This window comes from Prunus avium, chromosome 1 (assembly GCF_965620075.1).
Source record: "Prunus avium chromosome 1, drPruAviu1.hap1.1, whole genome shotgun sequence".
NCBI classification, from domain to species: Eukaryota; Viridiplantae; Streptophyta; class Magnoliopsida; order Rosales; family Rosaceae; genus Prunus; species Prunus avium.
In genome coordinates this window covers 21,188,609-21,213,685 of record NC_142284.1, presented here as the reverse complement: position 1 = coordinate 21,213,685, position 25,077 = coordinate 21,188,609, and the positions used below count along the sequence as shown (strand labels likewise).

At 36.5% G+C, this 25,077-nt stretch overlaps 2 protein-coding genes across 3 annotated transcripts; one reads left to right on the top strand and one right to left on the bottom strand.

Moving 5' to 3' along the window:
• Nucleotides 1–343: 343 nt before the first annotated feature.
• Nucleotides 344–3,049, top strand: LOC148297553 (uncharacterized). The gene is made up of 5 exons (XM_088247517.1): nucleotides 344–993; nucleotides 1,094–1,606; nucleotides 1,694–1,867; nucleotides 1,961–2,068; nucleotides 2,450–3,049. The coding sequence occupies exons 1-5, from the start codon at nucleotides 568–570 to the stop codon at nucleotides 3,047–3,049; spliced, it is 1,821 nt and encodes a 606-aa protein (XP_088103643.1). The 5' UTR covers nucleotides 344–567.
• A 4,274-nt stretch (nucleotides 3,050–7,323) lies between these two features.
• On the bottom strand, nucleotides 7,324–13,072 carry LOC148297552 (uncharacterized). Of its 2 annotated transcripts, XM_088246777.1 has the most exons (11): nucleotides 12,827–13,072; nucleotides 11,185–11,316; nucleotides 11,053–11,110; nucleotides 9,667–10,962; nucleotides 9,086–9,396; nucleotides 8,905–8,989; nucleotides 8,732–8,806; nucleotides 8,550–8,657; nucleotides 8,341–8,481; nucleotides 8,068–8,250; nucleotides 7,324–7,986 (listed from the first exon to the last, which is right to left on the bottom strand). In XM_088246777.1, the coding sequence occupies exons 2-11, from the start codon at nucleotides 11,289–11,291 to the stop codon at nucleotides 7,702–7,704; spliced, it is 2,649 nt and encodes an 882-aa protein (XP_088102903.1). In that variant the 5' UTR covers nucleotides 11,292–11,316; nucleotides 12,827–13,072; the 3' UTR covers nucleotides 7,324–7,701. The 2 variants fall into 2 exon arrangements, with proteins under 2 accessions (XP_088102903.1, XP_088102904.1); XM_088246778.1 differs by lacking the exons at nucleotides 11,053–11,110; nucleotides 12,827–13,072 and having other exon boundaries at nucleotides 11,185–11,318.
• Nucleotides 13,073–25,077: the final 12,005 nt, after the last annotated feature.

Sequence of the window (25,077 nt, the reverse complement as noted above, 5' to 3'; positions counted from 1 at the left end):
ACATATTTAATTACCTGGTTTCTGTCTGCCAATTGAAGATTTGTAAATACAATTGCATTTAAAGTTTGTTGGCTATGCTTACTTTTTTTTTTTATGTTCCATTAATCCAAGTGCTTGCTAAGTAAATCCTTGGACAATTTATTGAGTTTAGGGAATGTGTTTAGTTTTCCCGAACTTATTTTTCTGCTTTCCATTGATCCAATTAGATTTCACAAATGCAATTACCTGATTACTGTTTGCCAATTGAATATTTGTAACACCAATTGCATGGACAGTTTTCTGAATATGTTGCATGGAAAGTGTTGTTGTGATTGATTAAATTTTGGAAACTTGCAGAATTCGGGTACCCATATTAAGGGATGCGGCAATGACAAACTATGTGGCTTATGGTTTCAAAATCATTTGCCTGTTCCAGTGAAAGACAAAGTCAAAGTAGCGGGATTTTCTGAGTTCGCAAATTTACTTGCGCGAAAGGGAAGGAGAGACAAAAAAATCATTTCAGCATTGGCAGAGCGTTGGTGGGACACCACACATACATTCCATCTGGATGAGGTCGGGGAACTGACAATGACCCCGAAGGACTTTAGTGCGATCACAGGTTTACCCGTTTGTGGGAAGCCTTTAAAATATGACATGGAGGCCCACAAAAAACCTAAGGAGGTAGTGAGGCTATTTGGGACCCCCATTGCAAGCCTGATTAATACCAAGATAAAATACAGGGACATTGTGGAGAAGTATAAGGGGTGGAAGCCGCAAACCGCTGTACAAGAAGACCAGTTAACTCGTGTCTTTATTCTCGCATTGATCGGCAGCACTCTATGTAATGATAAGAGTGACTCTGTTTATCTATACTACATGCCCAGTCTTGCTAAAGTCGATGAGATTAAAGACTACAATTGGGGCGGGGCTGGGTTGTCATGCCTGTATTTGTCGATGGATGCTATTTCCAGAAGAATAGTGTCAAGCTCAGGAGGGTATTGGCGGGCTTGGGAGGTGAATACATTTATGCTTACAAACTAAATGATTATTAAAATTCATTACACTTGGGTGTTTTGGTTGTCCAAACTAACAGTGTTATGTTTTGTGTTTATAGGTATGGGCGTGTGAGTACTTGAAGCCACTTGCTTTAAGTCGACCATGTACCGATGAAGATAGTCAATGGCCGCGCGCGTTACGTTGGTTGAGTGCCCCGGATGTGCGGGAAACATCCCACAACTTGGAGCAATTTAGGATAACATTGAGATATATCACTACTGATCAAGTCAATTGGTATCCATGGGGAACTGATGATACAACCCTACCGCATTATGTGCAAAGCAGCATTCCAGCTACAAAACAAAGAATTCTACTACAAGGACCAGCCGGGTATGCTTGGTATTTAGGGGAAAGAGTAGCCGTGCAAAGCTTAGGTGCACCAGATCAGCGGATCCCAAAAAGACCCCCTCCAACCATGCTCAAAGACATGAAAGTGTATGCCGTGGACAATAAAACCAAAGCATCACTGAAGGGATTTAAGGCTGATGACTGGTTTGCTGAGAAGGCCGATTATGGAGTCTTTCGAAATGAGTATGTCAGATATAAGCATTATCCAAGTGTCACCGATAATGTAAGTTTTACCTTTCCTAATGGTCCTTCCTAATATAGTTTTGAATTCTGCAAAAAAATATTGAATTCATATCAAATCACTATGCAGACTGCAGAAGAAGGTGTGTGCTCTGTTGGTCCGAACATTCAAGGTAGTGAAATTAAAATTCCACCATGGACTGTTCAAGTGGTGGGATGGGGGGACGCAGATGATTGTGAAGTATTAGATATCCCGCGAGGCAAGTCTAGCACGTGCCTACCACTTCCGAAGGATGTGAAATATGTAAGTTTGAGGTTCAGCATTGGATTTAAATGTTGAAATCAAAACTACACGATTATATTAACTTAGTTTACACATAACATGTTTGTACTGTAGGTAAGTGCATCGACAGCAACACAACTATTGGATATGATTAGTGGCCTAAATTCCTTGCTCTTCACTAAATGTATGGCTGCTAAGACAATCATAAGCGAGCTTCGACAGGTAATGTTTAATTGATTTGCTTTTAGGCGTTTATCCAAAAGTAATGCAATCTACTTTACTGGAATTTTTTTTGTACACATGGCATATATGAATTCAAACTCCACTCGTTGTATATTATGGCAAATATGCGTGATATTATGGCAAATACAGTGCCTTTAATTAGAATTATATGCGGAGGACTGATAAGATTGTAAAATTGGGTTTGTAAGCATAAAATAAAAAATTCTGTGTTCAAAAACATGTTCATGATGATGTTGATGCAATGCAGAAGAGTAGTTATGATGGTTATGTGCCATAATTGTTCTTTTATTTTAAGTTAAAGATTAGGCAACATATTTATAATTGCATTAATCATCAAAGGTTATGACTTTGGTTTTGTAGGGGACAAACACTCAACACAACCATAACTGCCTTGCAAGAAATGAAATTGTTGATGTGGAAGATAAGAATGAAATTGATGATGAGGATGATGAGGAGGATGAGGAGAACGATAATGGGTTTGAGACATCAGATGAGGATGGTGAGAATGGGGTGGATAATGACAATGACGAGGAACAAGGGGAGGATGAGGAGGACGAGGAAAACGAGGAGGATGAGGAAAACGAGGTGGATGAGCTGGATGAGGAAAACGAGGTGGATGAGCTGGATGAGGAAAACGAGGATGAGGAGGTCGAGGAAAATGGGGACGAGGATGAATGTTCCCAACAACGCGAGGAGGACGACGACAACTACCAGGAAAGTGAGGACGAGGACGAGGAAGATGAGGTATTAATGAAGAAGTCTAAAACCAAGTCCCCACCCCCAAACCCCAAAGGAAAAGAAGCTGTGGTGAAAACGAAATGCAAAGGAGGGGAGGTGCATACCAAAGAAAAAGCAGCTGCGATTAAATCAAAAGGAAAAGCATCACCAAAAGAACGCAACACCTCTTTGCCAGAACCAGAATCACAGCCTATTAGTAAGAGGCTAAGGAAGAAAACTTAAATTGTATTATGGGTATTTTGTCTTTCTGGTATACGCTAAAAAAATTGTGAACATAAGTGAGATTGCGTGATATTTTGTGGTAGATGTTAACTAGTAGGTTATGTAACTTGTTTCATGCTACAAACTTATTATATAACGATGTCAAATATGATCGTCCATTGGTCTCTGTGAATGGATTGAATGAGTTAATTTGAAAGGAAGTTACCATAAGATGGAAAGGGGACTGATACATTGGCTCACCTAAGAGTAAAAGGAAATAATGCAATCGACAAACAGTCAGTGGGCAATTGAAAAATAATAATACAATAGACAAACAGTGAGCATAAAATTGAACAAGAATTATCCAATTGACAATCCATAAGTTTGAAATTGCAAACGTGCATCCATGCCTTTTTTCATCCCTTTTGGCTTGGTTTTCCACAGGATTTCAATTCCCTTTCGACATAGTTTTCTAACCCCAAAGCTTATGTAACTTGTTTGATGCTATAAACGTAGTGTATAATTGTTTCACCCGTTATTTGCAGCCACTGAGTTTCTTCTCTGAACATGCCTTGATGCATAATAAACTGGGGATGCTAGATTGATCCAATGCTGCAAATGTCGGATATTTTGATCTCTACGTCAGTAGGAACAACATTCATGAAAGAACTTAATTATAGTTCAGCAATAGAAAATCTGATTTAGCAACTGACTGGTCGTCACAGACTGCTGTCACGAACACAAATCATGATTAATACTGTGAAGATTCAATAATTGTATAAAAGATGCCAAATTTAGATATGTCGTAGTAGACATCCAACTGAACAACTTTCATGAAGGAAGAATGTTCATTTGATGACTGGAACCTGGCCAGAATTGGGCCATAATTAGGCCAGAATTGCCACTGTTTTCGTGCATCGCTGTTGCTGGTATGCTTCTGATGTTTGATGTCGCGAGGATCCCACATTTATCCGAATGACGCCAAATTCTGATATGTCGTAGTAGACATCCAACTGAACAACTTTCATGAAGGACGAAGGTTCATTTCAGGACTGGAAGCTGGCCAGAATTGGGCCATAATTAGGCCGGAATTGCACTGTTTTCAGCTTTCGCTCTTAGGATTCCAAATTGGTCCAAATATACCCAAATTTGTCCAAATATACCCAAATTTGGATATGGTGCAGTAGACATAGAGATGAACAACTCTCATGAAGAACGAAAATTGATTTGAGCGCTGGAAGTTGAATTTTGAGCTCACCCCATCTGACTGCAGCAATGCCTGTCTAGCCATATTTTTGCCATTTTGATGTTCATGGCAAATTATCTTCCATTTTAGGCAAAAATTTAATTTTTGGTACAAACAATAATGATGTCAAATATGATCGTCTATTGTTGTATGTGAATAGAATGTATGAGTTAATTTGAAACGAAGTTACCATAAGATGGACAGGCCACTGATAGATTGGCTCGCCCAGGAGGAAAAGGAAATAATGTAATTGACAAAGAGTTAGTAAGAAATTGACAGAGCATAATCCAATTGACAAACGGTAAATTCGAAACTGACCAAGCATAATCCAATTGACAAACAGTTAGTTGAAATTGAAAACAATGAATACAATTGACAAACCGTAAGTTTCAAAGTGCAAACGTGCACGCATTCCTTTTTTCAAAACAAGAACATGTAGTACAATATTAAGGTAAATGGGAACATTCGGAAGGTAAATTGGGTCCTTATTATCGTAAACATGAATGTTTACAATATTAAGGTCTCGTATTACTCTATTTAGGATAGTTATGTTCCAGGAGATTGTAAAACTCATCCTTATTATGGTAATTTCGTAATTTACAAAGAGAAGGACATGTATTACAATATTAAGGTAACTAGGGACATTGAGAAAGTAAATTGGGTCCTTATACGTGTAAACACAAACGTTTACTATATTAAGGTCTTGTTTTACTCCGGTTTGGACAAGTATGTTCCATATCCTTGTAAAATGCATCATTAATCTTGTAATATCGTACTTTACAAATATAAAGACATGTAGTACAACATTAGGGTCAAGGGGAACATTTGGAAGGTAAATTGGGTCCTTAGTATTGTAAACATGAATGTTTACAATATTAAGGTCTCGTATTACTCTATTTAGGATAGTTATATTCCAGGAGATTGTAAAACACATCCTTATTATGGTAATTTCGTAATTTACAAAGAGAAGGACATGTATTACAATATTAAGGTAACTAGGGACATTGAGAAAGTAAATTGGGTCCTTATACGTGTAAACACAAACGTTTACTATATTAAGGTCTTGTTTTACTTCGTTTTGGACAAGTATGTTCCATATCCTTGTAAAATGCATCATTAATCTTGTAATATCGTACTTTACAAATATAAAGACATGTAGTACAACATTAGGGTCAAGGGGAACATTTGGAAGGTAAATTGGGTCCTTAGTATTGTAAACATGAATATTTACAATATTAAGGTCTCGTATTACTCTATTTAGGATAGTTATATTTCAGGAGATTGTAAAACCCATCCTTATTATGGTAATTTCGTAATTTACAAAGAGAAGGACATGTATTACAATATTAAGGTAACTAGGGACATTGAGAAAGTAAATTGGGTCCTTATACGTGTAAACACAAACGTTTACTATATTAAGGTCTTGTTTTACTTCGTTTTGGACAAGTATGTTCCATATCCTTGTAAAATGCATCATTAATCTTGTAATATCATACTTTACAAATATAAAGACATGTAGTACAACATTAGGGTCAAGGGGAACATTCGGAAGGTAAATTGGGTCCTTAGTATTGTAAACATGAATGTTTACAATATTAAGGTCTCGTATTACTCTATTTAGGATAGTTATATTCCAGGAGATTGTAAAACCCATCCTTATTATGGTAATTTAAAAATTTACAAAGAGAAGGACATGTATTACAATATTAAGGTAACTAGGGACATTGAGAAAGTAAATTGGGTCCTTATACGTGTAAACACAAACGTTTACTATATTAAGGTCTTGTTTACTTCGTTTTGGACAAGTATGTTCCATATCCTTGTAAAATGCATCATTAATCTTGTAATATCGTACTTTACAAATATAAAGACATGTAGTACAACATTAGGGTCAAGGGGAACATTTGGAAGGTAAATTGGGTCCTTAGTATTGTAAACATGAATGTTTACAATATTAAGGTCTCGTATTACTCTATTTAGGATAGTTATATTCCAGGAGATTGTAAAACCCATCCTTATTATGGTAATTTCGTAATTTACAAAGAGAAGGACATGTATTACAATATTAAGGTAACTAGGGACATTGAGAAAGTAAATTGGGTCCTTATACGTGTTAACACAAACATTTACTATATTAAGGTCTTGTTTTACTCCGTTTTGGACAGGTATGTTCCATATGATTGTAAAATGCATCATTAATCTTGTAATATCGTACTTTACAAATATAAAGACTTGTAGTACAACATTAGGGTAAAGGGGAACATTCGGAAGGTAAATTGGGTCATTAGTATTGTAAACATGAATGTTTACAATATGAAGGTCTCGTATTACTCTATTTAGGATAGTTATGTTCCAGGAGATTGAACAAGAATCATCCTTATTATACTAAAATGGACATACTCATTCCATTACATTGTAAAAGTCATACTTAATATCGTAATACTGTAATTTACAAGGGAAATGACCCCCAACACAATGTGAAGGTGAGAATGAACCTTGGAGGAGTAAATTGGGTCCTTGTCCTTGTAAGAACAAATAGTTGCAACAATAAGCACGAACAGTACACTATTATGGACATAGGCATTCCACAAATTAGTAAACGATATCCTTACATTTGTGAATCACAAATACTTGGGGTTTTACATAATGCAATGTGTTCATTTATTTTGTTCATTTTTAAATATAAAGTAACAACAGTATTATATTTACGTTTTAGTATGATTTGAACTAAAAGTCATTGTTTTTTCTTTTAGGTACTTCAATCATGGAAAGGGAGAAAGATCAAGCATGAGGCAGGCATTGCACACTGTAGTTTACCAATTACCAAACAGGCATAGGATTTCGCACATTTGAATTACAAATACATAGATACTGTTTGTCAATTGACAAACAAGAGGCAGTAATTGGACATTGTAATGCAATTGGAATCCAGAAACAATAAATTACAGTTCCCTGATTTGGCAATTATTGTCACCCAATATGGTCAATCCGCTGAACACTAAAACATTGGAATGACCGTCATAACTTGCAATAGAAACAGAACCAAGGCTAGCAGCACAAAATAAAGTTAACATATTAACTTCATCAATTGTTCGTACATATGGTTACCCAACAAAGTTAACATATTAACTTCACCAAATTGCATTTTGACACCCTGTGCTAGTCATAATCTATAATATGGAAACCAAAAACTAACACCAAATAGGACATTCGACCTAGATGTACAAAAAAATGTTGCCTACCTAACCACGGTCAGAATCCTTTGACAATCACTTTACAAAAAACAAAAAAGTTGTCAAATTATACCATGGCGACCCTCCTTCCAAATATATAGGGCATGCACCAAAACCAGTACCATCACAGCATTAGATCTAAGGTCACAAAAATATATACTGGTCAGTCATTAGAGTCCCATTACCCAACCTTGTTAGCGGCGCCGAGGTCTAGGCTGACCGCGACCTGTACGTATTTCTGGTATAGTCACCGCTGATTGTTTTTGTTTCCGATTATAAACCCTCTTTCTTGTAATGGTGATATCCGCCACATCCTTGTCCTTAGCCTCAACATTACCAAGCTTGTTCCCCTTCGCCATAAAATCAGATGCATTTTCCATCACTTTCAATGTTTCACGTATTATCACATCACGCAATTGATTTTTTTCATTTCGGAGCAACTCAATAGCAAGTCGCATTCGTTGTACATTAGAGTCGTACTGCAACAAAAAAAAAACATTTAGCGTTTCATTACGTATTAATCAGTTTTACCAAAAAAATAGCACATGTGCAATGCATACCCGGTCATGCCACAATTGACGATAATATTGCATGTGTCTTATGACAAAAATGCCACAATCCACACCATTAGGTTGGATGGGATTGGCATCCAATGGGGACACAACAGAAAAGGAGGAGAACGTCCACCCCGTCCCAAATACCGATAATATGTCCTCATGAAAAACAGAGTCTAGGTACAACAACTGTTGCATACACAAGAACATAGTCAACATTAGTAACATTTAGCAAAAGAAATACGTATAATGACATTGAACAAAAGCTTCTCCACTTACAGTAATATGGCAATCGTTCTCGCGTTTCTTATTGTGACGCACATCAGGTAAACTGTCCCAAATTTCAGCTTTCTTGTGGAAAATGTCACAAATCAAAAGATACCAGTGACCAATGACTTCGTCGTGCATCGGAATATATATCTGCAAAAAAGTGGTATGTTCATTATCACCGATAATTGATATTATTGGAGCTTGCATACGAAACCCACCTGCATGCAATCCTTTAGTCGCCCATTAAATCTTGCGAGACGACAAATCTTTTGTGTCCTACCACATGATGTTGTACGATCACTGGGACGTACAAGCTTGGCGCCGTCCTGTATTTTATGAGATATAACACATCACTAGCAGCACAAAAAATATCATTCATTAATCTTATCCATTTACTTACCGACCAAAAATACGTAGGTAGGAACCACTTTGTAGAGGTGGTATCATATAAATATTCTGCCATTACATTGATTACCTATTACAAGATAAGACACGATTGTTAGCATCCTAGTACCAACATTCTAAACATGTACTAATGAGTAGTTAAATATATATTCGATTCGTAGTCCTTACATCATCGAAGAGAGGCAACCCAGGGGCAAGGCTTCCAAAATGGTGACGATTTATAGCTACATCACCAGTGCTAACGAGTAGTTCACTGTTAAACAGAAAAAATACAACTTCTAATCAATTGTTGTTATGTCATTATCATAACACATAAAAATTAATTTCACAAATTTGGTTCAGGGTATACCTCCAAACATTTGGATCCAATGGATTGCAACAAAATGCAAAACTTAGTAGATCTCTATCATCTTCAGAGATATCGTTGCTCATCCGGAATGGACCGACATTTAATCTCTTCATAATCCGCTCGTGAGCAATTACATGTTGGGTTTTTGCATTTGCTTTAGCTTTCAACACATTGATGTCTTCATAAGGAGTTCTCATGTGGGGACCCGGCTTTCTAATCGCTCTTGCACGAGTCACTATCGGATCCCTTGTTGAAGTTGAACTACAATTCTCTAAGAACAAACTTTTTACGTCGTTCTGACCCATTTTATCCTAGTGCTCACAAATCATTACGAAATAGCATTTACAAATCAATATAACTGAAACAAACATATATTAAATGATACAAAGAATTTGCATAAAATAAGGACACCTAACTTTGTTATTACATAGGGACAAAACCAAATAAAATTACAACATAATCCATAGTACAATGATGTCTGCAAATCAAATACTCGATAATTGTCATCATCCAAACATGTAAACAAACAAGTGAAATTATGAAAACAAATACAAACAAGCTACAACCAATACTCATCATACCTCATTCTGAGGTTGTTTTGGATGTTTTCTGTCATGGATGACTTCAACAAAGGGAGCCGAAGTTTTAGCAACAGTTGTAAATCCTTTCACATTGTCATCTTGCTCGTTGGGAGTTCCGTCTTCTTTGTTTGGCCTACTTTTTGGAGGTTTAGTATTTCCAAGGTCTTCTTGTCCCCCATCAGGCCCCATTTCAAACATGTTATCATCTTCCTTATTAAGTTTAACTTCTCGTTCATTAGGGCATGAAGTGTGCAATGTTCTTTCTTTCTCTTCATTTTTTGATGATAACTCAGACATAACCTTGGAGAGCGATTCGTCTATACGAGCAACAGTGACCACCAAAGTTGCCAAATCCTTTCTTATTGAACTTAACTCTTCAGCAAAGTGAGTCATTGTTTTGGCATCATCTCCGAGACCTCCATATTCAGTTTTCATAACAACTACCTTATCACTTTCAAACCCCCCTCTTTTTTGTAGCCACTTCTTCATTTTTTCGGTTTCTACTTTCCCCCACACAGTGAGTGGTAGCATAGACCTATCCACAAGTACGCTACCATGAGCTATAGCATCAAGGTAAAACAATTGAAGGAATAACAAGCAACCACCGATGTAAACTTGATTGTTCTCCTTAAATGACCTGACACTGTCTAATAAAAATCTAAATGAATAACTTGCCCAATTTTTCTTTGCGATTGCCTTGCTATCTCTTAACGGAAGCAGATATTTTAGATTCACACACAAGGAAGTGGTTGGACATAGCAACGTGCATAGAGCAAACATGACAAAACCAACTTTGAAAAAGTCGTCTGCTTCTTCTGTCCCCACCATTATCTGCTTCAACTCATTATTTTTTAAAACCTTCTTCCCACCCAAAAATGAATTTCGCACCTTTACAATGTGTTGGTCATCCATGGATCCGGTGAAGTCAACTTCCTCTCCTCCATCCTTAACACCCATTATGCGCACGAAGTCATCCACAGATATCTTAAATGTTTTCCCATGTAGCTCGATTGATGATTCACCATGATTAAATTTATCAACCAAAAAACGACACATTGAACGAGACAGTTTTCCGCACTTCATTTCCAACAACGAAACAAATCCCATTTCTTCAATGGCTGCTTTTTTCTGATCGCTTAAAATATTTATAGTGTCCTGTATATCCTTCGGACTGCATCGTGTGGCTATCTTCAAACAACTTTTGTTCGATGTGTTAGTTGAAGCTGTTTTAGATTCATACTCTGCTTTCTGAGTAGCATCCAACTTTTGCCACATATTTGCGATTTCCTTCTTCGTCTGAGGAAGAAAATAATAAAATTCAATCAATTCATTATAAGTTGTGAACTGTAACGTCTCTACTTAAATGTATTGTTTACAATTTATCACCTTTGTATCCACTTTCTCCACTATTTTTTGTTGCTTCATTTCATCACCCTTTATTTTCCTATTTAAAACATTCACATTTAGTTAGTCCTATAAAAAGTACTTAATATACTGCAAGAGCCGTTTAACACTTACAGAAAGTTAAAGTAACCGGTCTTGCGATGAATCATCAGCTTGGACTCATCTTTTGTTGTTTTTGGATTTTTGCCTTTACTATGCACATCACTGTTCTTTTTCACCATTTCATAAGTCCAATTAATGATGAGCCTGCATTAAACAAGAAAAACATTTCATATATCAAATAAACTCAATAGAAAATAATAACATGTCAACTCATATGCAAATTGTCAAACTATATGAAATAATAACATGTCAACTCATATCAATGGGAAAATAATATTTGAACTCATATATTTTGTGAGGAGATATGAAATTGCAAGACCCTTAGGCATTGCATGTTTGAGCTTCAATATATCTCCCATTCAACGTAATTCTCAGGGATCCAAAACAAACTCAATGCTTGTTCTCATGCAATGTTTAATAATATGTGAACGAAATTAACTTCAACCCATTATTTTTTAAATCTTTCAATCCATTCCATAGTTCGAACATCAAAGAACACAACACATTAAACAAAACAAAAAATAGTCTTATCAAATAAACAATCGTAAAATAACATGTATATGTCAATTGCCAACGAGGTGCTATGAAATTGCATTAGCCATAGTCAATTGCCAACCAGCGGCATGAAATTGCATTACTCCTAGACAATTGCCAACGAGATGCAATGAAATTGCATTACACCTAGACAATTGCATTTTTGTGCTATACTATATCACCTTCTACATATCCAATATAATTATGACGCATCACGAAACACTTTTAATGGTTGTTCTTAGCCTACTGACTGTAATGACTATTTTACAATTTGTAATAAGGTTACCCACCCACAAAAATGAAATTCATATTACGTTTTCAAAAATAAACTTAAAGAGGTGAGGTTAGGGTTTAGCAAAACACAAGTCATATTTTACAAAAGGTTAGGGTTTATGAAGAGATAAAATGAGATTCTTCAATACTACCCTTACAAAACTTCTAACTAAGTGCTTTAAACCTTAAGTAAATAGCTACCAATCAATGGAGGAATCTTCACCAAATAATATATGTCAACTCATATTCAATTGCCAAATCATACAAACAAATTGCATGAACCCAATATAATTCCATTTTAGTCAGTCATACCGAATAAACTAAAATAATAACATGTCTGCTCATATTCCAATTATCAAACGGACGTTTATTGAACCATATATGAAATTGCATTCTCGCCAATCATATCAAACAAACTCAATTGGATAGTAATATGCCAACACATATGCCAATTGACAAACAGAAAGCTATGAATTGCATGACCCATATGCAATTGTATATTCGTGCTCCAATAAATCATCTTCTATTCATCCAACGAAATTCTTGTGCATAATTTTACACTGCTTGTTCTCTGTATAAAAGATAAATTACGATGCAACTTCCATTCAAATTTTACAATTTTAAATAAGGTTACCCACCCACACAAATTCAATTCAAATTTGGTAGAAAACTTAGGTGAGATTAAGGTTTACCCCTAAACAGAAATTAACCTAAAAATTCTTGAGATTGGTTAGGGCTTAGCAAGAAAGAGATGAGATTAATGTTTACCCATAAACATAATGAACTTAAAAAGAGGTGAGGTTAGTTAGGGCTTAGCAACAGATAACTGAGATTGCTCAATACTAACCTTAAAACGCTTCAAATCAACTGCTACCCAATGTTTTCAACCTTAGGAATCAACTGATCACTGGAGGAGATACATGGAGGAGATCGCCATATGTAGGAGAGGTTTTTGGGTTTTGAAGTTCTGAACCAGTTTGAGGAAAAGCGCGCTAAAATATCACAGAAGAAACCTATTACCTCCACCTGTTATAGCAGGTTTTCTTTTTATTTTTTTACAAATTAATTGGCATGTGCACTGCACATGCTTCATAAACAACAAATGGTGCATGGGTGCACCTGGTGCACCGTAGAAGGTGCCGTACAAACAGATGATAACAAGAGATGGCAAGAAGTCCCAATTAAAGTCGTCCACTCTCTCACATTTCTCTTCTCTCTAACGTGCTCTCTCTCTCTCTCTCTTTGGTGCGACACAAGCACACACACATGCACATATTGCATTCTCACATGCACACAGTGCACATCGAAAACACAAGCCAGCTGAAAGCACAAGCCATCCATAAAGCTAATTGATATTGTCAATCACAACAGCAAATAGAGAAGAATTATTCTTGCCAATCAACACCAGCTACACCTTTTCACTCCACTAACGTGGGATTTCAAACAGTTTGCATCCCCAAAAACATTAGAGAAACAAGCTCAATTAAGCAGTAATATGCTCAAATTGTTTGTAAGGTACAACAAAATAGCAAAAGAACAGAGAAAGGGTTGCTCTTGCTGCCCAAATTGTTTGTGTTTGAATAAACAAAGCAATTACTCAAATTATATGAAAGACACAAAAAATCTGTTAGGACATATAGAATTAACCAAATCGTTCCATTAACAATATACCCAAACCAATATGTATCAATATGTATCAATTGAGAAATAAAATCAATATGTATCAATTGCAACAAGGAAATGCAAGAAGAATAAAACCCCAATAGTGCCAGATCATTTTTCAATATGCAGGTTTTGCTACTAAAAACAAATCTAAATCAAACTCCACTAGTACAAAAATTGAAATAGACGACGGGAATCCACCGTCGTCTAGAAGTTTTTCAAACCGTCGTGAAATCGACCGCCATCTTTTGTTATATAAAACAACGACGGTAAATAACCGACGTCTTTAAGACATACAATGTCAAACGAAAACACAAACCGACGTCTACTTACTATATAAAGAGCAAAAAAGGAAAACTTCGGCAACCTTCGACTACGGATTTAGGAAAATAAAGACGTCTAAAGACTGTTACATGTCAAAAACTACATACATACTGACATAAAAAAAGTTATCCACGTCTTTGTTTGAAAAACTACCGCTGTTTATAAAGTAGAAACCGTCGTGGTTAATATATACTACGTTCACTAAATAAAAAAATTGACGTCTAAAATATATAAAAACGTAAAAAAAAGAAAACTTCGACAACTTTAGACGACGCTTACAGAAAAGAGCAAACGTCTGAAGGATGTTACATGTCAAGAATCAAACCATAACCAACGTAACAAGAATTAACCACGACATAGACGTAGAAAGACCGCCGCATATAACATATTTCACATCGCTAAACAAGGAAACACCACCTTGTTAAACGTATTCCACATTTGACTCTTGTGAGAACCAACTTTTAAATGATAAAAAAAGACACTTGGACAAACTTAGACGTGGCTTTTTTATAAAAAAAAACTGACGTTTTAGGATTTTAACATGGCATCACTTTATTAAAAAGTAATAACCACGACCCTAGTGTTTACCGCAGTCGTTAAAAATTATTTTGACGACTTGGACAGGAAATAAAACGCCGTGGATAATAGTTTCAACGGCAGGTGAAGTAAAATAGCCGTCGTGGTTAATCAATTCACTACGTCATAAGAATCCAATATTTCACCGTTGTTATGTCACTTACCACGTTGGTATATGTATAGGACTTGATGCGGTTGCTCACTTTTATAAACCACATTGATGTGTATACTCTCTAAGACGTCAATTGTTTTGGTCTAACCGACGTTCAGAAGAGCTGTCGCAACACTTAATTGAACTGAGTTGACTTATTGCGCACTTTAGACGACGGTAATTGGTTATATGTGGAAGTAGTGTTTTCCGAAGATTCGTCGGTTGAAGCACTGTTCCGTCGTGTTATTCAGAAATCTACGACGAGCATTATTTTCATGACCGTCATTGTTATTATTTATTAGCCGTGTGTAATAATATTAATTAACCGATGTATTTTCTTTTTCAAATGGCGGTTTTTATTTATTTATCGACTTTTGCATTTCCATTCCACGGCATTTTTAAAAATACGACGTTGGTTATGTTTTAGATGTCGTTTTTTTGCGATTTTTAAACTGGACCGTCGTATTTTACACCTTAAACACAGTATTTTTAATTTTGGATTTGTCGTGCCCAAAGCCTGCATAATGAAAATGTGATAAGAATAAAGTGAAACTTTGAAATTTAACGCAAAATTGATGTCATACAAAGCTATTAATTAATGTCATACAATTAACTGCATAACTAATGTCATACATTACAACAATAATCTTCACACTCATCTCTAATATTTTCACTCCCAAACTCACCCACTAGGTCATCAAATGTGTCAACATTGGGTATCCCTCTAGTAAATGGCTCACACTCAATTCTAATATCATCTAACACATCATCACCAATAACATCATTATATTCTCTATTAGGCATTGATAACACTACCGACCAACCACGATGCATTGGGTCGTCAACAAAAAATACTTGTTTGACTTGAGAAGCCATAACAAATTGGTCATTCCTATGTCCAATTTTACTTAGATCTACAGGGGTAAATCCAAGTTCGTCGACTACAAGACCCGAAGTGTTATCTATCCAATCACACCTGAAGACTGGGATTCTAAACTTTTGGTAGTCAAGGTCCCAAATTTCTTGAATGACCCCATAAAAACCCATATTGGAGACAATAGGGTTTTTATCCTTGGCACTAGCAACTTGCATAGTATGTGCAAGTAAATAAACTCCACTATTTTGGACAGTTCGCACATCATCTTGTGCCTTGGTGTTAAATTTAACACCATTAATAAGATAGCTCTTATATGATGGCACTGCCATGCTTGGACCAGCTGCTAGCCACCTCAAATTTTCTGATACGCTATTATTGTCTTTCCCATTAAGTTCACTTTGAACCTGCAAATTAATCATATATCTTAATTCAATCTAATATAGATAGAAGAAAATTAGAAGTCTAATATGTTATTCAATAACATATACCTTAAAGCGTAACCATTGAATGAAAATGCTATTATGGTTATCTTGCAGCCACTTTGTTCTCTTTCTAAATTTTGGATAAGTGGTCTTGATGTGGATCATATGTTCCCTACATTGACACGAAAAAATCAAGCATTACGGTCCCTTATATATAAGATAAACATAAGAAATAATTTAAAATGGCTACTTAAAGAATAAAACTCATACTCGATATAAGGTAGGACTTCCGCCGTATTCTCCAAGACATATAGATGTGTCTGGTTCAACAGGTCCCGATCAACTAAGCTCACTGTGCAACCTGATAATGGCTTTGAAACTCCCATCTTCTGGCTTGATGGCACTCAAACTGTAGTAACATCAGATGCATGCTCGGTGCAAAACTCTACAGCTTCTTCATCTATATACCGTTTAGCAATGCAACCTTCAGGACGAGTACGGTTCTGAACATACCCCTTTAGCACTTTCATATATCTTTCAAATGGATACATCCATCTAAAATAAACTGGCCCACATAGACGAACTTCTCTAACAAGATGTACTACTAGATGAACCATGATATCAAAGAATGAAGAGGGAAAGTATTTCTCAAGTAAACACAAAATAATTACTACATCTTCTTCCAACTTATCTAGCTTGAAAACATTTATCGTCTTTACACATATAGTATTGAAGAAGAAACACAATCGAGTTATTGCATACCTTGCAGGCTTCCCCAAAACAGAACGAATTGCCATAAGGAGCAATTGTTGCATCAAGGTATGACAATCATGAGATTTAAGACCAAGAAGTCTTGAATCTTCTAAAGATACAAGATTTTTTATATTTGAAGAATAACCTTCAGGGACTTTCATACTATAGAAAAAATTGCAAACTGCTCTATTCTCTGCTCTTAACAAATTCCAAGGCCATGGAGGCAAGCGAGTACATCTTTCTCCATACTTGTGTTGCAAATCAGTTTTGACCCCTGATAAACACATAATTATTACAATTTCTATCCCTAATCTATATTTGTTAATACTTTGTTTCACTGAATTTTGAACCAATTAGAATGTTACCTTGCATTTTACAAATCTAATTGCACTTCATTGAAATAAAGGCTAATTCAATTGATTTCTCTAATTGGTAGCTCTTTCTTGTGCAGCTGCCCAAGGAGATAAAAGAAATGAAGCCCAAACTCCAGTCCATTTTCGGCAGTCAGCTTGTAATGCCCAAAACGTACACTTGCACTACTCAGATGGGAATGCATTCTTCATGAAAGTTGTTCCAATCGGTGTCTATTATAACATATCCAAATTTGAGCCTCATTGGATACATATGGAAACCTCAGGCCTTCCTACACCAAGCTTGGTGCAGAAGAATTCGTTTTTCCAGCAACACATGTTCAGCAGCAAAAGAACTTTATTAGCCAGCAACAAAGACTAGTAGCACATGGGTTGGCAGAAAATAAAGAGCCAGACCTCCATACTAAAAGAAGAATGGGCAGCACAATGTGTGCAGCTGCCAACATGTGAAAATGATGATTATGTTGATGCTTTAGTTGCTTTCCTTCCTCTATAAATAGAAGGTAATGCAAAGAGAATGAGTGTAGAATTGTAGAGCAGATTTTAGTAGAATATAGAGTGCAGATTTTGTGCAATTCTTAGGCACCGAAGGGAGAGGAAAAATGGCAATATAATTGGAGAGAACCTTGGGGAGCCATGAGGCAAGGAACCAAGGGGTTGATGATGCAATTTTTCCTTCTCCTCTTTGTTCTTAATTCTTATCTTGTATTGTTATTTTATTTATGTCTAGTTAAACTTTGTTAATGATGAAATACCATTATGAAATGAACTTCTAGTTCTTAACTTTCAATTCCCAACTATTATATTCTCCAATGTTTATAATTTCACCTTCACATGATAAATAGGTTAATTTTCTTTTCACCACTTCTATCATGTATTTGTGGTAGATAGGAATACAAGTTAATCTATTAATGCATCCTTGGTTTTGTATTACTAATATACAATTTTCTTTGATCCTTTGTAGTTAAACAATATTTTTCACATAGGATGGCTTAGAATTTGTAATTATGAAGGAAAGGGGAATTTACATAAGATTCATAAAAATGCATGCTTAATTGATATATCTTGAGAAAGTAGTAGATTGATTTCTTGATTGCTACTCCGTGAGAATTGTTAGAGTTTATGGAATAATGGTATGGAATCTAAAACCGTAGTGTTTCCCTATTTTAGTTTATTTGCATTTTCAATTCTTTGCTTTATTTCATTTTCTTTTTCAACTTTGAATTAACTTGGGTTGGGTTTGTTTTCCATCTTTTTCACGCACTCCCTGTGGGTACGACCTCGCACTTACACACGCTTATTCTACAAACGATTCATGCGCTTGCGAGTTTTATAAATTTAAAACATGCACCTTCGGGTGACCCGGGTTCGATCCCCGGCAACGGCGCCAAAAACTTATTGGCCACCCGAAGGTGCATGTTTTAAATTTATAAAACTTACAAGCGCACGAATCGTTTGTGGAATAAGCGTGTGTAAGTGCGAGGTCGTACCCACAGGGAGTGCGTGAAAAAGATGGAAAACAAACCCAACCCAAGTTAATTCAAAGTTGAAAAAAAAAATTGAAATAAAGCAAAGAATTGAAAATGCAAATAAACTAAAATAGGGAAACACTAAGGTTTTAGATTCCATACCATTATTCCATAAACTCTAACAATTCCCACGGAGTAGCAATCAAGAAATCAAACTACTACTTTCTCAAGATATATCAATTAAGCATGCATTTTTATGAATCTTATGTAAATTCCCCTTCCCTTCATAATTACAAATTCTAAGCCATCCTATGTGAAAAATATTGTTTAACTACAAAGGATCAAAGAAAATTGTATATTAGTAATACAAAACCAAGGATGCATTAATAGATTAACTTGTATTCCTAACTACCACAAATACATGATAGAAGTGGTGAAAAGAAAATTAACCTATTAATCATGTGAAGGTGAAATTATAAACATTGAAAAATATAATAGTTGGGAATTGAAAGTTAAGAACTAGAACTTCATTTCATAATGGTATTTCATCATTAACAAAGTTTAACTAGACATAAATAAAATAACAATACAAGATAAGAATTAAGAACAAAGAGGAGAAGGAAAAATTGCATCATCAAACCCTTGGTTCCTTGCCTCATGGCTCCCCAAGGTTCTCTCCAATTATATTGCCATTTTCCCTCTCCCTTCGGTGCCTAAGAATTGCACAAAATCCGCACTCTATATTCTACTAATATCTGCTCTACAATTCTACACTCATTCTCTTTGCATTACCTTCTATTTATAGAGGAAGGAAAGCAACTAAAGCATCAACATAATCATCATCTTCACATGTTGGCAGCTGCACACATGGTGCTGCCCATTCTTCTTTTAGTATGGAGGTCTGGCTCTTTATTTGCTGCCAACCCATGTGTTGCTAGTCTTTGTTGCTGGCTAATAAAGTTCTTTTGCTGCTGCACATGTGTTGCTGGAAAAACGAATTCTTCTGAACCAGGCTTGGTGTAGGAAGGCCTGAGGTTTCCATATGTATCCAATGAGGCTCAAATTTGGATATGTTATAATAGACACCCATTGGAACAACTTTCATGAAGAATGCATTCCCATCGGAGCAGTGCAAGTGTACGTTTTGGGTATTGCAAGCTGACTGCCGAAAATAGACTGGAGTTTGGGCTTCATTTCTTTTATCTCCTTGGGCTGCTGCACAAGAAAGAGCTACCAATTAGAGAAATCAATTGAATTAGCCTTTATTTCAATGAAGTGCAATTAGATTTGTAAAATGCAAGGTAACATTCTAATTGGTTCAAAATTCAGTGAAACAAAGTATTAACAAATATAGATTAGGGATAGAAATTGTAATAATTATGTGTTTATCAAATACCCCCAAACTTATAATTTGCTAGTCCTCGAGCAAACTAAAATTAAAAACTAAGAATAAATGAAAACTAATTAAGCCACTTCCGCAGGGATCTCGATTGCATTTAGCATATGCAATAAGCCTTTAAACCCCTAGGTTGCCCTAGTGGACGAGTTATAGTCTCATGAGGGTTTTCAGTGATGATACCCACAAACATCGAAATGGCGGTTAATTAAAAGAGAAAACACATTACTCATCCTAACTTAAAGTCAAAGGCACTTATAACCATTTAGTAAATTTTTCATTTGTTTCCTTTGGTGTAATGTGAACCAACACAGTTGAGAGACCAAAATAAACTTCAATCATGCTAACCTCATTATTTCAAGTATAGTTCAAATTTCATTGCAAATAACAAACCAAGGCATTATTATTATTCTTATTTTTATAAACATATATACATTTTTTTTTTGTACATTTCTTTTGGGTGACCGTGCAATGTTTAGTTTCATTAAGCTTTCTAAATAACCCATGTAATGAGTTTTAGGCTAACAACTCTCAAACCAAAGGTTTTAAGGCATTAGGTGTTGAACACCCCCAAGAGCTTACTAACTTGAGTTAAAAAGGCTACGAAACTAAACTAGTCACAACACAAATTTATACCAAAACCTTATGGTTTGACGCGAACACTCACTGCTAATTAGGCAAGAGGCCCGGTTACTAACTAAAGTCTGGATAAATTTTATTTCACTCTGTTTTTTTTTTTTCAATTAACTTTTTTTTTTTATATAATGAGAATGCCAAGGTAAACAAGAGCAATGCCATCTAACTTCTCTTAAAACAACAAGGCTAAAATAATTGATCTTTCTTTTATTCTCTCAAAAGTGTTAGTGTCCATGTGTGAATTCAAAGTATAACTCACGACTCATCCACTAAACAGAAATAAGTGAAAAAGACTAAAAAGAAAGAGATGAAGTTAATCACACATGTTTCCAATCGTAAAAACCGTCCATGAATATCAAATCTTAATTTATATGCAAAGAATTCTAATTGATGATAAAATGACTTAACCTCAAATTTTTATTTTTATTTTTATTTTATTTTATTTTATTTTATTTTATTTTTGTGAACAAATTTGCAATCTAACAAATTGCCAAAAAATAATTCCACTTCCCCCCAACTTGAATGAAACATTGTCCTCAATGTTGAAAATGTAGGCATCAGCAATGTTAAAACAAGAAATGAAAGGGATTAAAGCAATTAAATAAAAGAACGAACAAGAATTAAAATTACAACACAGTTGTAAAAACAAAACAAAACCAAACAAAACAGTAAACCCTAACAAACAGTTCTATGCAACTGAAACCCAAACTTCGAAGAAGTCCAACGCATTGGAACGCCCAAACCAATTGAAAACCCAACCCAAACGAAAGCCCAAAAGAGAAGAAAATAAAAACAAAGAAGCATTGTCAGAAGCACAAGGAGCGAGAATTATGAAAAAAAGACAAAAAATGGGCCCTGATGTCTCGGCTCCTGTGAGTCACGGGCAACAAAGCGAGGGATGTGTCTCATGCAGAGGCCCCTCGCACATCCCTAAGCCAGAATTATTGGCTTCTTAGGAAGACGTGACGACTTTTTGTGTTTTTGAAAGCGTTGAAAGGCAGAAATGCAATTAAAGAGGTTGGGAAACAGGTGAGGTGACAGAGGGGAATAGGCCATAAGGGCCGCGCGAAACTCAAAAACACAGTGGCTAGGGTTAAGCAGAAACTAAGTCTATAAAAGAGAAAGAGAAAGAGGGGGAAAAACACACAAACTCAGAAACACACAAAAGAGAAAAGAAAGTGAGAAATCAAAGCAAGAAATCAAATGGCCTCTTCCTACCCATTTTCATTGGATCTCAACCTAGCTCCACCAACTCAGACATGGGGCCAAGCAGTGGCACCAGTATGGATGCCCTACTTTGCCTCCGCACGGGGGCCCGTGACAGTAAATGACTCAATACTCCTGGACAACGATGTTGCCCATGGAGTGGCTAGAAATTTAGTGACTCCCAAAGATATACGTGTGCTGGGGACAAGGGATGACAACCGGGTCGTGAGCGATGCCCTGGCACTAACCGTGCAAAGTACGGCAACAATCGCAAGTGTGGGACATCGCCTACTTGCGAAGTCCCATGAGGTGGAGGTGCTGAAGGCTCAGTTGGCGGCGGAGCGAAGTATGGTTGAAGAGTGTCAGAGTGCTATAAAAAGTTTGAAAAGAGAGAGGGCAAGGATAGTAGAGGTGAATCGACACCAGCTAGAAGTATTGCGGGACGAGAATAAAAACCTATCAAAGATGGTAGAGTTGTACTCTCGAGACATGAGAAAGCAGCTGGAGGACTTAGACCGACCGGGTAAACGCAAGCAACTAGATCGCGAGAGAAGTTACGCTCAAGCTAAGAGTACGATCTTTGGGAGCTCGAGTGATGAGCCCCAAGAGGCTGTGTGTGAAAACCCAGAAGAGGACAGCCATAGGGCCAAACTCAAAGCTCTTATGGTCGAGACACCGAGCACTGTGAAAAAGTGATTCTAATGTATTATTGGTGTGCCTATTTGTTTTGCCCTTCCCTTGTATTTGTTTTTTCATTTCATAAATAAGAGAAAAGAAAGTTGCAAAAAACAAAGACAAAGTAAACACACTTCCCAAACTTAAAACGAAAGAAAGACGACAACTGGAAAAGAAATGCAAAACACAATGCACCAGAAAACAGGGAGGAACAGAAAGTAAAGTGAAAGTAGAAATGCTCCCCTCTAAATGCATGCGACCACAAAATCCTCGTGAAGCGGAGGGATTCGAGAGAAATGGGCAAATGGCTAGATAGAACTATGGAGATTCGAAGTGTTATCGGCTCCCTTATCAGCATATGTCTATTTAAGCCACGCTTCAGTAAGCTAATAATACCCTGCATTTCTTCCTGCAAACTTAAGGAAAACCATCAAATAATTCAAAAACAAAACAATGGCATCCTCAGCTACTCCCATTGATGACCTCAACCTTGAGTTATCACTTGCACCACCGAATGCCCAAATAAGGGCTCCTCCAAACCCTGTCTTCCCAAATTCCTCTTATCACCATGGCTCGGCCTCAAACTTCTCTGAGGCAGTGCCGTGTAGAGTAGTATTGCCGAAAGGCATGATTGCTAGCAGACTCACATCGGCAGATCATCTGCATGTGGCGCAGAGGTCTGATAAGGTTGCAGTGGAGGAGTCCCACAATTTAACTGTGCTCCATGCGGTCTCGGCTACAAATTTGGGCATGCGGTTAGTAGCGAGAACGCGTGAGTGTGCAGCTTTAAGTGAGGAGGTGGCTGCCTTGAAAGCTCAGGTGGCAGACTTGCAGAAGCGGCTCTACTGTGCCAACCAGCATGTAGAAATGCTGCAAAAGAGAAATGAAGACCATGTAGAGCTACTGCAGGTTCTTCAAGCAAGAGCAAATAGAGGCAATTAGCAGATGCCTCAGGTGGCTCAGAATGCAAAAAGAAACATGTGATCTAAAAATTTATGTATGCATTTTCAAACTTATGTTTATAATCACATGTTATGAAATGAATAATCATTTGAGCCAAGGTTCAAAGTGTGCAATCATGAAGCACAAAATATAATATACATAAATGCAAAGGGAAATAAGAAAAGAACTCAAGACCCAAAAATAAATAAAACTTAAAACACACAAATGAAGGAAAAGCAAAATACAAGAGTTGGAATTTTTGCACCATGTGTGCAAGATGCATCTTTAAGTTCTTATCCACCTTCAAATAAATCCTTTTGAAACCTGTAAAAATAAGAAGTGAACAAAAGAAACACAAATACAAAAAACACAAAAAGAAAAGAATTAATTTTTTTTTTTCTTTTTCTTTTTCTTTGCACTTCTTCCAAATCAAAGGCTCCATCAAAGAAGATTAAATGAAAACCTGAAAGAAAGAAGAAGATAACAATTAATAAACAAAATTAATAATGAAAACATTAGAGAAGATAATTTGAAACAAAAAGTTCCAAAAAAAAAAATTCGAATTTTTTTTTTCTTTTTTAAAAAAAAAGAAGAAATAATGATGTAAAGGGAGATTTGGTTTAAAGAAAATTTAATTAATCAAAACACTATTGCATTGGGGTTCCACTTTTAACATAAGCATGCAACTCTTATTAATTTGATCCACAAAATATTTTCCATTGTAGTTGTTCAAAAATAATTAAAGCTCTTTTTAATTTCCTTTAGAAGTATTATAAGCATAACTTGTACCATTGGGAACAAACTATCAAAAAATAATCTTCATCAAAATTCTATTAATCTAAGTAATTCTCTTCTCTTTTAAAAGCATGAAAGTTTTTACTACACAATGGGAAAAACATGATTGAACCCATGAAATATGTTTGTACAATATCTGGCCAAGCACTCCCCAAACACTCCCAAGCCAAAGGGAAAGGAGTCCCACATCGACAAAACACAAGAGGAGGGGACTCTCCCTTCTTTATAAAAGGAGACCTCTCCCCTTCAAGAAGAGGGAGGTCGGGCAGGCTACTAGGGCCTCATGGGCTTACCCATGAGCCCATTTACAAGCCCACGAATCATCGGCCATCAGCCAGATCCTCAGCCTTCGGCCAGCAGCCTTCGGCCTTCTGCCTTCGGCCATCAACCTTCGGCCTTCTGCCTTCGGCATCTGCCTTCTGCCTTCAGCCATCAACCTTCGGCATCTGCCTTCAGCCTTCGGCATTTGCCCTCAGCCTTCGGCATCTGCCTTCGGCCTTCGGTATTCTTCCTCTTCCCTATGGGTCTAACCCTATGTACAATGTATACACACATTATCGTAATGAGAACATACTTCTTCGTGGACGTAGCCCATTATTCGGGTGAACCACGTACATTTGTCTTCTGTATGCATGCCTATTTATTTATCGAATGCTCTTACATACTGAGGGTCCTCACCTTCAACATCCACCTCATCTTTAAGTTGGCATGAATACTACCTGTTCAGTTTTAGTGCCAACAGATTGGCGCCGTCTGTGGGAAGCGATACTAAACACTATGTCGTTCTCCATCACTTTGCTCTCGGCACCCTTTTGAGCCATGCCCTCGGCACCTCCTACAATC